The 13,772-nt window shown below is 39.3% G+C and overlaps 1 protein-coding gene and 1 long non-coding RNA gene across 3 annotated transcripts in view; one reads left to right on the forward strand and one right to left on the reverse strand.

Annotated features, from left to right (window-relative positions):
- LOC147369837 (uncharacterized) overlaps positions 1–6,307 on the reverse strand; it is a 122,922-nt gene extending 116,615 nt beyond the window's left edge. The window contains exon 1 of the long non-coding RNA XR_015168584.1: positions 6,179–6,307. This is a non-coding gene — a long non-coding RNA (uncharacterized LOC147369837). The remainder of the gene's footprint in view (positions 1–6,178) is intronic.
- A 191-nt stretch (positions 6,308–6,498) lies between these two features.
- On the forward strand, positions 6,499–13,772 carry CCNG1 (cyclin G1). Of its 2 annotated transcripts, XM_086413780.1 has the most exons (7): positions 6,499–6,705; positions 7,949–8,212; positions 10,108–10,361; positions 10,918–10,996; positions 11,077–11,175; positions 11,395–11,589; positions 12,551–13,772. In XM_086413780.1, exons 2-6 carry the CDS (start codon positions 7,949–7,951, stop codon positions 11,584–11,586), a joined length of 888 nt encoding a protein of 295 aa, XP_086269906.1. In that variant the 5' UTR covers positions 6,499–6,705; the 3' UTR covers positions 11,587–11,589; positions 12,551–13,772. The 2 variants fall into 2 exon arrangements, with proteins under 2 accessions (XP_086269906.1, XP_086269907.1); XM_086413781.1 differs by lacking the exon at positions 7,949–8,212.

A 13,772-nucleotide genomic window follows, 5' to 3' on the forward strand; every position in this document is an offset into this window, starting at 1 on the left:
TGTCCTTTATCGAGCCCATTTTTGCATGAAATGTTCCGTTGGTATCTCTAATTTTCTGGAAGAGATCTCTAGTCTTTCCCATTCTGTTGTTTTCCTCTATTTCTTTGCACTGATCACTGAAGAAGGCTTTCTTATATCTTCTTGCTATTTTTTGGAACTCTGCATTCAGATGTTTATATCTTTCCTTTTCTCCTTTGCTTTTCACTCCTCTTCTTTTCACAGCTATTTGTAAGGCCTCCCCAGACAGCCATTTTGCTTTTTTGCATTTCTTTTCCATGGGGATGGTCTTGATCCCTGTCTGCTGTACAACGTCACAAACCTCCGTCCATAGTTCATCAGGCACTCTATCAGATCTAGTCCCTTAAATCTATTTCTCACTTCCACTGTATAATCATAAGGGATTTGATTTAGGTCATACCTGAATGGTCTAGTGGATTTCCCTACTTTCTTCCACTTAAGCCTGAATTTGGCAACAAGGAGTCACGATCTGAGCCACAGTCAGCTCCCGGTCTTATTTTTGCTGACTGTATAGAGCTTCTTCATCTTTGGCTGCAAAGAATATAATCAATCTGATTTTGGTGTTGACCATCTGGTGATGTCCATGTGTAGAGTCTTCTCTTGTGTTGTTGGAAGAGGGTGTTTGCTATGACCAGTGTGTTCTCTTGACAAAATTCTATTAGCCTTTGCCCTGCTTCATTCCATATTCCAAGACCAAATTTGCCTGTTACTGCAGGTGTTTCTTAACTTCCTACTTTTGGTTTACAGTCCCCTATAATGAAAAGGACATCTTTTTTGGTTGTTAGTCCTAAAAGGTCTTGTAGGTCTTCATAGAACCATTCAACTTCAGCTTCTTCAGCATTACTGATTGGGGCATAGACTTGGATTACCGTGATATTGAATGGGTTGCTTTGCAAATGAACAGAGATGATTCTGTCGTTTTTGAGATTGCATCCAAGTACTGCATTTTGGACTCTTTTGTTGACCATGATGGTTACTCCATTTCTTCTAAGGGATTCCTGCCCGCAGTAGTAGATATAATGGTCATCTGAGTTAAATTCACCCATTCCAGTCCATTTTAGTTCACTGATTCCTAGAATGTCGACGTTCACTCTTGCCATCTCCTGTTTGACCACTTCCAATTTGCTTTGATTCATGGACCTAACATTCCAGGTTCTTATGCAATATTGCCCTTTACAGCATCAGACCTTGCTTCTATCACCAGTCACATCCACAACTGGGTATTGTTTTTGCTTTGGCTCCATCCCTTCATTCTTTCTGGAGTTATTTCTCCACTGATTTCCAGTAGCATATTGGGCACCTACTGACCTGGGGAGTTTCTCTTTCAGTATCCTATCATTTTGCCTTTTCATACTGTTCATGGGATTCTCAAGGCAAGAATACTGAAGTGGTCTGCCATTCCCTTCTCCATTGGGAACTTATTATCCATCCCCAATCCCTCCTTCTCCTACCAAAGCAGCAGACCCCAGAGACACCTTCAAAAAAGAAACAGATGGCCCCTGGAGAATTGCCCAGCCGATCCTTCCAACCACTATCGTCACAGAGAACAACAATCAACACACCCTACTGCCCAAAATCGTTAACATTTTTAATCTGAGACTACAAAACACAATGGTCTGGCATCCAGAAAGTCCTCAATAAATATGCATTGAATGCTGGACAAACAGAAAGTAAAAGGACAGCATGGGCAAAAAGGTAATGAGTATTGAAGTTGAGGAGTCAGTTTACAAGGTTACAACTTTTTTTAATACTGTAAAATCAAAATTCAAGTTTTTTGTTAAGTATATTTGTGTGTGTGTGTGTGTGTGTGCCCACGCACACACACACATTCAGTAGCTCAATCAAGTGTGACTTTTTGCGACCTTATGGACTGTAGCCCACCAGACTCCTCTGTCCATGGAATTTTCCTGGCAAAAATACTGGAGTAGGTTGTCAAACACTGGGGTTGGTTGCCATTTTCTACTCCCAGGGATCTTTCTGACCCAGGGATTGAACCTGCATTTCCTGGGTCTCCTGTATTGGCAGGCAGATTCTTCACCACTGCACCACCTGGGAAGCCCTGCTAAGTACATTTAGTAAACAGAAAACAGTTAAGCATATTTAGCAAGTAGGAGATATACACGGTATTCCTCATTTCTCAAGATAATATCACAGTTGTTAATCTGAGGACTAAATAAGGTCATGTGTGTTTAAGTTTAGCACATGGGAAATATGTAATAAATATAAACTCTTGACTATTGGCTGATCTTTGCTTTGTGCCCTGTACTCAACAGAATCTATGGCCATAAGACTAAATGCAAGCAAGTGGGAGATCTCCATCCAATGTCTCCAGGTACCTTTATATAACCAGGCAGTGGTTACTTGACAAAGTTTATTTTTCCAGTGAATATCTCAATTAATTGGAAAGGGTGACTTTATCTGAGGTAGCTAGAATCTCTCAAAGGCAACATATAATTGAAATTACCAGTCTATTTTATTTATATATATATATAATTTTATATATTGTACAATTTTATATGATGTATAATAAATATATAATTTTATTTATATAATATATATTGTGTAAAATTTATAGATACAATTTTATATAATATTATATATATAAATTTAACTGGGCATTCTTTATTTTAATTTTGTTTTTATTGGCATCTAATCACTTTACAATGTTGTGGGAGTTTCTGCACTACTACAGAGTGAGTCGCTTCCCAGGGGGCACTAGTGGTAAAGAACTCGCCTGTCAATGCAGGAGACATAAGAGACTTGGGTTCAATTCCTGGGTCACGAGGATCCCTTGGAGGCAGGCATGGCAACCCACTCCAGTATTGTTGCCTGGAGAATCCCATGGACAGAGAAGCCTGGAGGGCTCCAGTCCATAGGGTTGCAAAGAGTCAGATATGACTGAGCACACACACACACAAAGTGAATCAGCTATATGTATACATATATCCCCTCTCCTTTGGACCTCCCTCTGACTCCCCCCTCCATCTCACCCCTCTTGGTCACCACAGGGTACCAAGTTGAGCTTCCTGAGCTATATGGCAGGTTTCCACTCTATTTTACAAATGATAGTAATCTGATTTCTATGTATCCTTTTCCCTGCCTTCCCATCACCACCCAAACTATACACAATTTCTCAGCCCCAAACTATCCCAGAGATCAACAAAGACTGCGTGAAGCCACGATCTAGCAAGTTCTCTTCTAAGACAGAGCAGATGCACCAGAGAACATCTGGATACATGGAGGGGGCTGTAATAAGTAGTTTCCAGGAAGGATCAGGAAGTAGAGGGGAAGACAATTCAGCTGTGATCCCTTTGATCCTCATTTTTTTGGCCCTCGTCACTGTTGGACAAGGCTACATTCCGAAGTTCTGGACATTTGTCAGAGAGCCTTAACAGAAGGAGAGGTGCAAAGATTCCTCCAGTCTCCACGATAGAAACAGAACCAAGGAGGAAGTTCCCACAGCTAGGGCAGCATTTGACAAGCCATCATGTTTACCTGCTTGTTATAATTTTTTGCTGCTCAAGGTACTTCAACAGTCTGTAATGTAAAGAGTATGATTAAAGCCTCCTCTTACTGTATTGGATTTTTGCCCAGCCTTAAGGCCATTATTCTGAGCTTTGGTTCTTCCTGCACTTAACTGTTGATGGAGAAGAAAGTATGAAACTGACAGCTGAATATATCACTGAGCCTAGAAAATAGCCTAGAAGTCAGTCCTTTAAAAGATTCCCGATAGTCTCATCACTCAATTTACAAGTCTTTAAAAATAAAATCACAGTTAACAAAAGGCTCATTTTTTTTTCTTTTACAGTAGTACATAACTGTCTTACATTTGCACATTTTGCTAATTAGGATTTTTAAGTTATTTAAATGACAGTCTGTATTCTAATATTATCGAATAAAAATGACAGTGGAGGTGAGAGGTTAGGAGAAAAGGTAAAAAATGTTCATTTGATTTGATTTCTATTTAATCAATGCTTCTTCAGTACTACTGAAACAGTTTTTTTCATACAGGGAATTTCAGGTTTTAATAAAAAGTAATAATAAGATCATAATGTAAGAGAAACATTTTTATTACATAAACAGTGATATATTACCTAAGGCTGCTGTGAAAATTTTAAGTATAAAAGGCATAGAAATTAATACATGCACTTTAGATACTTTTATTAGTGTTAAGTAAACAATTCTACTGGAGATGGAAATGGCAACCCACTCCAGTATTCTTGCCAAGACAATCCCATGGACAGAGGAGCCTGGTGGGCTACAGTCCACGGATTTGCAAAGAGTCAGACATGACTTAGCAACTAAACAACAACAATAACAGATAATTCTAACAATCTGATTCTAGAAGACTAAGTCTAAAATAGATAAAACAGAATTAAATACATCCTTCAGCAAAACATTTCAAAAGAAATGTTAGCAATAAAGGATACTATCTATCAAGTACTTACTGTGCTCTGGGCATAATGCCTACCTCTTTTTGTACTTTGTATTATTTAATTCTCCTGATAGCACTATGAATAAAGTGTATTTAGCTCCTATTTTTTTTTAAGAAACGACAATGGAAACTCAATGTGATTAAAAAGTTGCTAAAAGTCTAAAACCTAGTTAGTAATCTGTGACTTCAAAACAAATCGGTTTATATTATCCACAAAACCACACGTTCCACAAGGACAGGAACTAGTATATCCCATCCTCCACTGGCATACAATATGTCTTCAATAAACAGTGAAAGAGTGCATATATATATATATACCTATATTTCTAATTTGGTTCCTAACTGGTTCCTTTGTTACTAAAGGAGAAATATGTACATTTGTAAACTCACGCATTACTGTAAAAAGAATTTTTTAAATGTTTTAACGGAGAAGGCAGTGGCACCCCACTCTAGTACTTTTGCCTGGAAAATCCCATGGACGGAGGAGCCTGGTAGGCTGCAGTCCATGGGGTCGCTGAGAGTCAGACATGACTGAGCGACTTCACTTTCACTTTTCACTTTCATGCATTGGAGAAGGAAATGGCAACCCACTCCAGTGTTCTTGCCTGGAGAATCCCAGGGACGGGGGAGCCTGGTGGGCTGCCGTCCATGGGGTCACACAGAGTCGGACACGACTGAAGTGACTTAGCAGCAGCAGTAGCAGCAAATGTGTTAAATTGCCCTTTTATACTCATTCCATGAGTTCATTTTCAAGGAGGACCAAGGACCCTTCCTTGGTCGGATCTTTGACAAACGGAGCTTTGACAAACGGACCCAGTGATGCTTTAGCGACAATATTTTTGAGGCATTAACGTTTTCTCCCTGGTTTTCCCTACCCTTTTCTCCTCATAACTCTGCCCCCGATTCAAGGCTTGGTTCTGCGTCATTTGCCTGTCATTTGCCTCGGGGAAGCACCTGGCAGGGCAAACAACAGAGATGTCCTTTAAGATTCTCATTTTTTCAAAACCCAGGTAGCCACTAACCAGGAAGAGGCCATGAGAACAGAGACGTCAAAGTACATACAGTCCGTTAGAAATGATAACCAACTCCTCCTTCTCCAATCCTCAACCCCTTTTTAATGCAGATTCTTCGCATTTGTGAGAATAGGGAAAAAAAGGAGGGAAGGAGTCCAAGAACGCTTCAAACTAATTATTTTCCCACTTACCAGGCAGAGGCTCACAAGCAGAGATTAAGTTCATGGCCAGTAAATAAAAAGAATAATATCGCTTCACACACGGGATCTGTGGACTCAGATTTTTAATCATTGCAATCATTCTTGTCTACTCATTCCTCTTAAGGGTCAACCACATACCTTTCGTTTTAAGCCATTATAGAACTACCAACTTTTCTAATTCGTTCACAATTCAAATTCAGGAAATTCAGGAAGACCAAGAATCTATGTAGCCCAACTCCACTCTTTGATTAAATTTTACAAAAAGCAAAATAAGACAAGGAACCAGTGATTTCCAAAGCGCACATGGGGAGACTTCTAGAAACTTCACAAACCACACCACAGAAAACCCACCACCTCTCCATCTGTAATGAAAAATAGGGGTTTCACTTTTTTGTTAGAACCAGCCACTGTGAAACACAGCAGAACCACTCTACTAAACGGAACTGAATGAAAACTCCCAGTACATTCTGGAACGATACTCTGGCCAATCCTTTTGCCAGCAGAGGCCTTACCCGGGCCTGGGTTAGTAAACGCAGCGGTTAACTCCCCCTCTTCATCGAAGACACTTGCGGAAATCCTCCAATGAGAGACGCTTAGAGGCAGGGGCGTGGTCTCAAGGGGCGGAGAATTTGACTCCGGGGATAATGAAAAACGTGTGCTGATTGGCCGGACATCTTCCCTCTACTGACCAGCCCTCTTTGGACAGCGGGAGCCATCCATCAAAAGACTTACACCAATTAGCGGGGAAATGCTTCCCACTTCCCCCCTCCCATCGCAGCGAGAAAGCCCCGCCCTCCAATATATTACTCGGAAGGCCAGGCGCGGCCCCTTCGGCTCCGAACTGACCCAGAGAAGGGCAGTGTCGTCTCGGCGGCGCTGCAGAAACCCCCACCCAAGACGGCTCCCCCTCCCCGGGCCTGTCCCCTCTTGCCCGCGAGTCCTCTCGCCTCGTAGGCCTCTCGGATCGTATATCGTGGGGTGAGGTGAGAGCAGGCCCGGGGAGGGTGGTTACCGCTGAGGAGCTGCAGTCGCAATCAAGGTGAGCTGGGATTTCGGGGTTGATTGCAGGGTGCAGCTACGGAGCAGGGTTGGGGGCGCGGGGTGGGGGTTAGGGGCCGGGGTGGAGGATTCGTCTCGCGCCCTTTTCCTCGGTTAACTTTAGACCGAGCAACAAGTTCAGGCTAGTCCGAGCCTGGAGGGGCGGGGCCAGATTAGACCTCCCTAGGCGTCTTAATGTCAAGTTGGCGTGGTCCCAGGCACCATCCCGGGGGCGAAAGAGTTGGATCCATGAAGACTGTGACTCCACATTTGTCCACCTCTTCCGTCGCTCAACCCTGAAGATGCTCTGCTTCCTGCCTTTCGGTTGTTGGGGAGAGGGACTGTCCATATAGCCTGTGCCTGGGGCATAGTAGGCGTTCAGTATTGCCCTAAATTAATGAAACTCCCAGGTTCCTCTTTCAGGATGGATTAGCCTCCTGTCCCCACTGCGTGTGCTCTTAACACCTGAGTTTCCTTTCGTAACATCAATAAAAGTTAACAGTTGCTGAGCACTGAGTGCCAAGCACTATGCTAAACTCTTTAGTTGAATCATCTTGTTTAATCTTAACAGCCATTTAAAGACGCAGATATTGCCTCGTTTTACAGACTATAAATAAGCTCGTTAATATTGTCCAGGTGTTTATTAGGCACCTATTATATGTGCTAGATACCTGTGTACCTGAAACTGAACGTGTTAGTCACTCAGTCGTGTCCTATTCTTTGCGACCCTATAGACTGTCGCCCTCCAGGCTCGGGCGTTCATGGAATTCTCCAGGCAAGAATACTGGAGTGGGTAGCCATACCCTTCTCCACAGGATCTTCCCAACCCAGGGATCGAACTGGTTTCTCTTGCATAGCAAGCAAATTCTTTACCTTTATTTCACATAAGTCTATGAAATGAGTAATAACCTATTAACAGATTAGGAACTGAGGACTAAGAAAAATTGACTAACTTGAATAGTTCACATTGTTACTAAGCGGCAGAATACATACTACCGTCTAATTTCAAAGTTTGGGCATGAAGATTAGCATTTATTTATTTATTTTGAAAAGGCCGTCTAGGAAGTCACAATTTAGGATGGATGTAACCAACTGGTTGGGGAGGGGGAGAATAACAGATGGCCCTTGGCAATGACTGAGACTCACTAATAGCATTGAGAGAGGGGATGCTTGTGTTATAAGGCACCTGGCAGGACAGGAAGGGCTGTTCTTTCACTCCTTTCTGGGCTTTGTTCTATATATAGATGATAGAGGTACTGACAACAACTGACTCTCAGAAACTGCTACACCAGCTGAATGCCCTGTTGGAACAGGAGTTGAGATGTCAGCCAAAGGTCTGCGGCTTGAGACTAATTGAATCTGCACATGATAATGGCCTTAGAATGACTGCAAGACTGAGGGACTTTGAAGTAAAAGATCTTCTTAGTCTAACTCAGTTCTTTGGCTTTGACACGGAGACATTTTCTCTAGCTGTGAATTTACTGGACAGATTCCTGTCTAAAATGAAGGTATGTTTAAAGCTGCATTACCCTGAGTATTTCATGATTTTGCTCAATGTGTTTTGGACATGGTATTGCCAGCTTTGGGCTGGTATTCATAACTTGACCATTTTTTTGTTGTTTTCGGCAAGTAACCAAAACGTTGTGGTAATTCTGTGTACTATAACATTGATGAATATTCTTCCTTTTAATCAAGAGTAATGCATCAGCTATTAAACTTAACTTCTGACATTGAATAATAGTCTAATATCAAATCATTGCAAAGCCTCTCAGTAGGAGAGCTGGCTGTTGTAAAATTTTAAAAGTCTTGTTTGATAGCCTGGGTATTTTCATTTTTTTACTGTTGTTTTTAAGAAATGTGTTAAAGGCAGAATGCTAGATTGTGGGTTAAAAATTAGAATTTTTTTTTTTTTTTTTTCCCTTTTTGTTCATGCTGTCTACCACCTGGTCAATAGAGTATATTTTTTGATCTTTGTTCATATATAATAAAGTTCCAACTGGTTTAGCCTTAAAGTTACCCAAGTCATGCCTATGCTTGGCATTTCCAGCCTAAGTTTGCATATAGTAGAGAGTATCTTCTGAAGGAGCAGATACACAGTTGTACCCTGTATTGGATAAGCAGGACATCTGTGTAGCTTTCAGAGTTTAATTGTTAAAAATACATCTGACTTCTCTGTGTCCATGGTTTTTGGCAGATAATGAGATAATGTGACACTTAAAATGAAACTCATGTTTTATTCAAAGTACCTAACAGAATGCAACATATACAGAAAGAGCTCAATGTTTGTTAAATGGTTCAAGAAACTTGTTCACAACTCTTTTAGACACCATGTGTAGGCACTACCTTTAATTCTAAATGTGTCACAGGTGAATGACATGCATCTGTTCCTCAAGTATATTATAATCTTAGTGGGAGTAATGTTTGCACTTACAACTATCATTAGTACAAGGAATAATAAGAAAAGAATTACATTATACTTCAAACGAAATATAAATATATTGCTGAAGGGGTTCTAAGAAGAGGAGAGCCCAAATACTGGTAAAAGCTTTTTAAAGCTTCAGTTGAGCTGAAACTTAAAGTGGATAGAGGGCTTCCCTGGTGGCTCAGTGGTAAAAAATCTGCCTGCCAATGCAAGTGATTGGGGTTCAACCCCTGGTCTGGTAAGATCTCACATGCGGCCACACAACTAAGCTCATGTGCCGGAGCTACTGAGCCTGTGGTCTAGACCCCAGAAGCCGCACACCCTGGAGCCCATGCACTGCAACAGAGAAGCCACCACAATGAGAATCCCACACACCACAATGAAGAATAGGCCCCATTCTCCACAGCTAGAGAGAGCCCGCACAGCAAGGAAGACCCAGCATAGCCAAAATAAAGCTTTTTAAATAAACTGGATAGAATTTTGATTGTAGACATTCAGAAAATGATGGATAAATTTAAAAGCTTGGTAGTGAAGAGAGCTTTACAGGTACAGTAAACAGTGTCACAGTATTTAAAAACATTTCACAAGTATTACTACAAAGAAAACAGCCTGGAAAAACACAACATTCTGAAAAGAAATTTTGTGTATAAGCTGTAAGATATTTCAATCCTCATATGAGTCTTTGACCAAATAACTTACCGCTTATCATTCTTCAGTGATTTAAAAAACCAGAAGAACTAAGAATTGTTACGTGCTAAAGGCAAACAGTACGCTGCAACTTACTCCATTTACTCAAAAATTGGTTCCAAGTGGGTGCATATGGTTACAGCCTACAGGTGAGGCATCAGTGGATCTTGCTAAGTCCTTTGCCACTGAGAAATTCACCTCACAAATACATTTTTCTAAGTGATGGGTCTGAGTTCTAGATTATACTTTTTTTTTAATTGAAATAAGGTAGAGATGGACTTATTGTCTTTTCAGGTACAGCCCAAGCACCTTGGGTGTGTTGGACTAAGCTGCTTCTATCTGGCTGTAAAATCAACAGAAGAGGAAAGGAATGTCCCATTGGCAACTGACTTGATCCGAATAAGCCAGTACAGGTTCACGGTTTCAGACTTGATGAGAATGGAGAAGATTGTATTGGAGAAGGTGTGTTGGAAAGTCAAAGCTACTACTGCCTTTCAGTTTCTACAGCTCTATTACTCACTCCTTCAAGAGAACGTGCCACATGAAAGGTATGTGAGCTTTGTTTTCAACAAAGGAGATGTAGAAACCAGAATATTGTCTGAATGTTACATAAAATCAGTATGCTGGGAGAATTTCAATCAAGTAAAATGACAGCTAAGCCACTTTTCACTTCACTTCACTCTCCAGCAAAAATGAGGAGACATTCAGTCAAAAGTAGCTTCTTGGAGTCTTTGAATTCTTAAGATGGTAAATTCTTTAACATTACATTTTCCATTTATAGGCTAGTTACAGAACCTAATAGGCAAGCATCGAACACGAATTTATGGAAAAAGAAATTTTCAATTCAAAAACAGATTTATTAAAATGAAAAGAAACCTTGGTAGTTGTAGAATAAATTTTTCTTTTTTGGCCCAAATTATTTAAAATTCATCTATGGTATCCTTAAGTTAATGTCTCTGAAGGAAGGAAACTTCTTCAAATAATTTATTTTTCTATGATAAGTGTGCATAATCTTCACTTTAAAATTGACTTCATTATTTTTCTAAAAATTTCTTTTGACTCGATGTAAAATTACCTACATAAAATTTCATTTTCTCTTTAAAGGAAGAGTAGCCTTAATTTTGAAAGACTAGAAGCCCAACTTAAGGCATGCTACTGCAGGATCATATTTTCTAAAGCAAAGGTAAATATTTTATAAAGATTAAATCTGTTTATATACCTATTGTCATATTCAACATTTATTTTAAAATGTATCTCTTTTAGCCATCTGTGTTGGCATTGTCTATCATCGCATTGGAGATCCAAGCACAGAAGTATATAGAGTTAACAGAAGGAGTAGAACGTCTTCAGAAACATTCCAAGGTATGTCAAGGTCATAGCCTAAATCCTATTCACAGCTGTAAAAAAAACTAAACCACTTGTTCCTAAAGTAAAGTGAGATGTCATGTGTTTGCTTGAAACTTAAGTAACTTACCCTTAAATTTTTTTGACACGGAAAGACATGTTAATAAGATTGTAATTATTAATTACTATAATGAAAACTATAGGACTATTAACATTTTTTTTTTAATTTACGTACAGATTAGTGGCAGAGATTTGACTTTCTGGCAGGAGCTTGTATCCAAGTGTTTAGCTGAATATTCATCGAACAAGTGTGCCAAACCAAACGTTCAGAAGTTGAAATGGATTGTTTCTGGGCGTACTGCACGGCAACTGAGGCATAGTTACTACAGGATAACCCACCTTCCAACAATTCCCGAAACGGTCCCTTAATTGGTAAATGTGGTTCGTAGTTATCCTCCACGTTAGAGAAAATTTTCTAATGCTATATAATTTTCTTCTACAATTCAAGAATATAAGTCTGAATTATTTTCAAAATAAACAAAATGGAGTTGGAATAGCAAAGGGGAAAATGACCTCACTGATCTAGTCAGCTAATATTTGAGGGCATGTACTACATTCGTGGAGAAGGAAATGGCAATCCACCCCAGTCTTCTCGCCAGGAAAATCCCACGGACGTAGGAGCCTGGTGGGCTGCAGTCCATGGGGTCACAAAGAGTTTGACCCAAATTAGTGACCAAGCACACTACATTCAAGGTATCAATACAACATCCCAAGAGTAAGGAATTATCTAAACTTTGATATATACGTTAGCCATTTCATTAAATTGTCAGCTTACAAAGCCACATCCTCCTTAATAATGTAAACTTTAAAAGTAGCACTAAAACAGTATTTTTTTCCTAATTGCATATCATTTTGTTACATGTAGACTCCACCTTTAGTTCATTTAAAGTTACACAAGCCTGAGTAAAGGACAGGACCAAAATTTTGAACCATACATTGAACTCATTTGAGACTATTAGCTTATTAGGAAAATCAGTATGAACTCAGGTGTTACACTCAAAGAAAAATAAGTTAGGACAGGTGGTTTCTACACTGGGTCTTTGGAAACTGCCAGGGTGTCTCAGCACTGTAGTTGTGTATCATTGCTCTAATAGTTGAACAGTGGAAAGTATTTACATGCATAAAAAATGTAAACCTCCTCAGGAATATATGATAGACTTTCTTACCATCTAAGTTTAACTCACTGTGGTGATTTAACTTTCTTCCTACCAAAACTAAATGTGAACATAGAACACATCTACATAAGACATGATTATGAATCTTAGATATTTTAACAGGTAGTAAAATTTGTTTGGCAGACTTCTAATAACTTGGTTTTTTGTTTGTTAAATAGGATGATTACAGCAACAAAAAACTTCTGAAGCCTTTCTCCACAATCCTGAGCTGTGGATTCCATAATATTATAACGGATTTAAGCTGTGAAGCCTCAAAACATCACAACTAGATTAGCATCGGTGTTCTCAGATTTGGGAAAACTGCCTAATTAACATTACCCTATAGTGGAATTACTCAAATTTGAATTCACCTATGAAACATACAAATCAAAGTAACAGTATAAATGTGAAATGCAAATGACAAGCCTGGAAAGGTAAACTGTGAATCTTCATTTCTAACATTGATCCAAGTTTCTATATTGGGTCAATATATTGTATTTAGGTGGTGTTTAAAAAGGGTAACCTACTTAAACTATGAGGTTTACATCAAAACCACCATTTCACAAATGCACTTTTTAAGGCACAATGAGGGTCACTATTCTAGACAGTGAGAATAGTTAGTTTCTTGGCACCTATAATGCAAGTAATTATTAACCCAGAGATGTGGACCTTACTGCTACATAGAAATCACATTTAAATTTGAGGGCATTTATGTAAAGCAAAACTACCAACTCATTAATTTTGGCATGTTATCTTTAATATTTTTCTAGAAAACAGGTGATGTTTGTATCCATGATTTTAAAAGTTTTATATAAAATTTACTGCCTCAGTCTAGTCCCATCAAGAAAATTAGTTTTTACTGTACTAGTAACTCAAAACAAATTAGCGTCACTCTGAAAACTTTTTAACACTCCATCAGTTTTTACTGAGGACTGTTTTTATAAAACTTGGTTCTAACTTAGAATTTTGCTTAAAAGGAAGAGAATATACTTACATTAATTGCCCCTACTGTGTGCCAAAAGCAAGTATTAGGAAAGATAAGTAGGCATCTTCATAAGTATAAGGTTGCTGAGGTGTAGTGTTTGGAGATCTACAGGGTTAAAGTGTTGCAGAGTTACTCAGTGCAGTGTGTAGCCTGAATCCATCCAGGATGGCTGCACCCAGTTTTGACATCATTTTATGGCTATAGAGGCATCAGAAAATGAACCAAAGACCCACAGTGTATCTCATACTTGGTAAACCATGTTTTATGGATAACTTTACAGTTTTCCCAAAATACTGATACATTTCAATATTTTGAATACATCAGTGTTAATTTTGAGTTGCCAGAGGTAACCTAACCAACTCCCATTATGTTTTGGTACTAAGGGATATACCTTTCAATAAAGTTACTGAAATGCA

The sequence above is a fragment of the Bos grunniens genome, chromosome 7, assembly GCF_055505025.1.
Source record: "Bos grunniens cultivar Pamir isolate PY7600 chromosome 7, Bosgru_T2T1.0, whole genome shotgun sequence".
NCBI classification, from domain to species: Eukaryota; Metazoa; Chordata; class Mammalia; order Artiodactyla; family Bovidae; genus Bos; species Bos grunniens.

What these genes read in the sequence shown, in the direction of transcription:
- CCNG1 (XM_086413780.1), top strand. Translation starts at nt 7,949, where the DNA reads ATGATAGAGGTACTGACAACAACTGACTCTCAGAAACTGCTACACCAG. An exon ending in GAGAACGTGCCACATGAAAG is followed by an intron (nt 10,362 to 10,917) that starts GTATGTGAGCTT and finishes TTCTCTTTAAAG; the next exon opens with GAAGAGTAGCCTTAATTTTG. An exon ending in GTCTTCAGAAACATTCCAAG is followed by an intron (nt 11,176 to 11,394) that starts GTATGTCAAGGT and finishes ATTTACGTACAG; the next exon opens with ATTAGTGGCAGAGATTTGAC.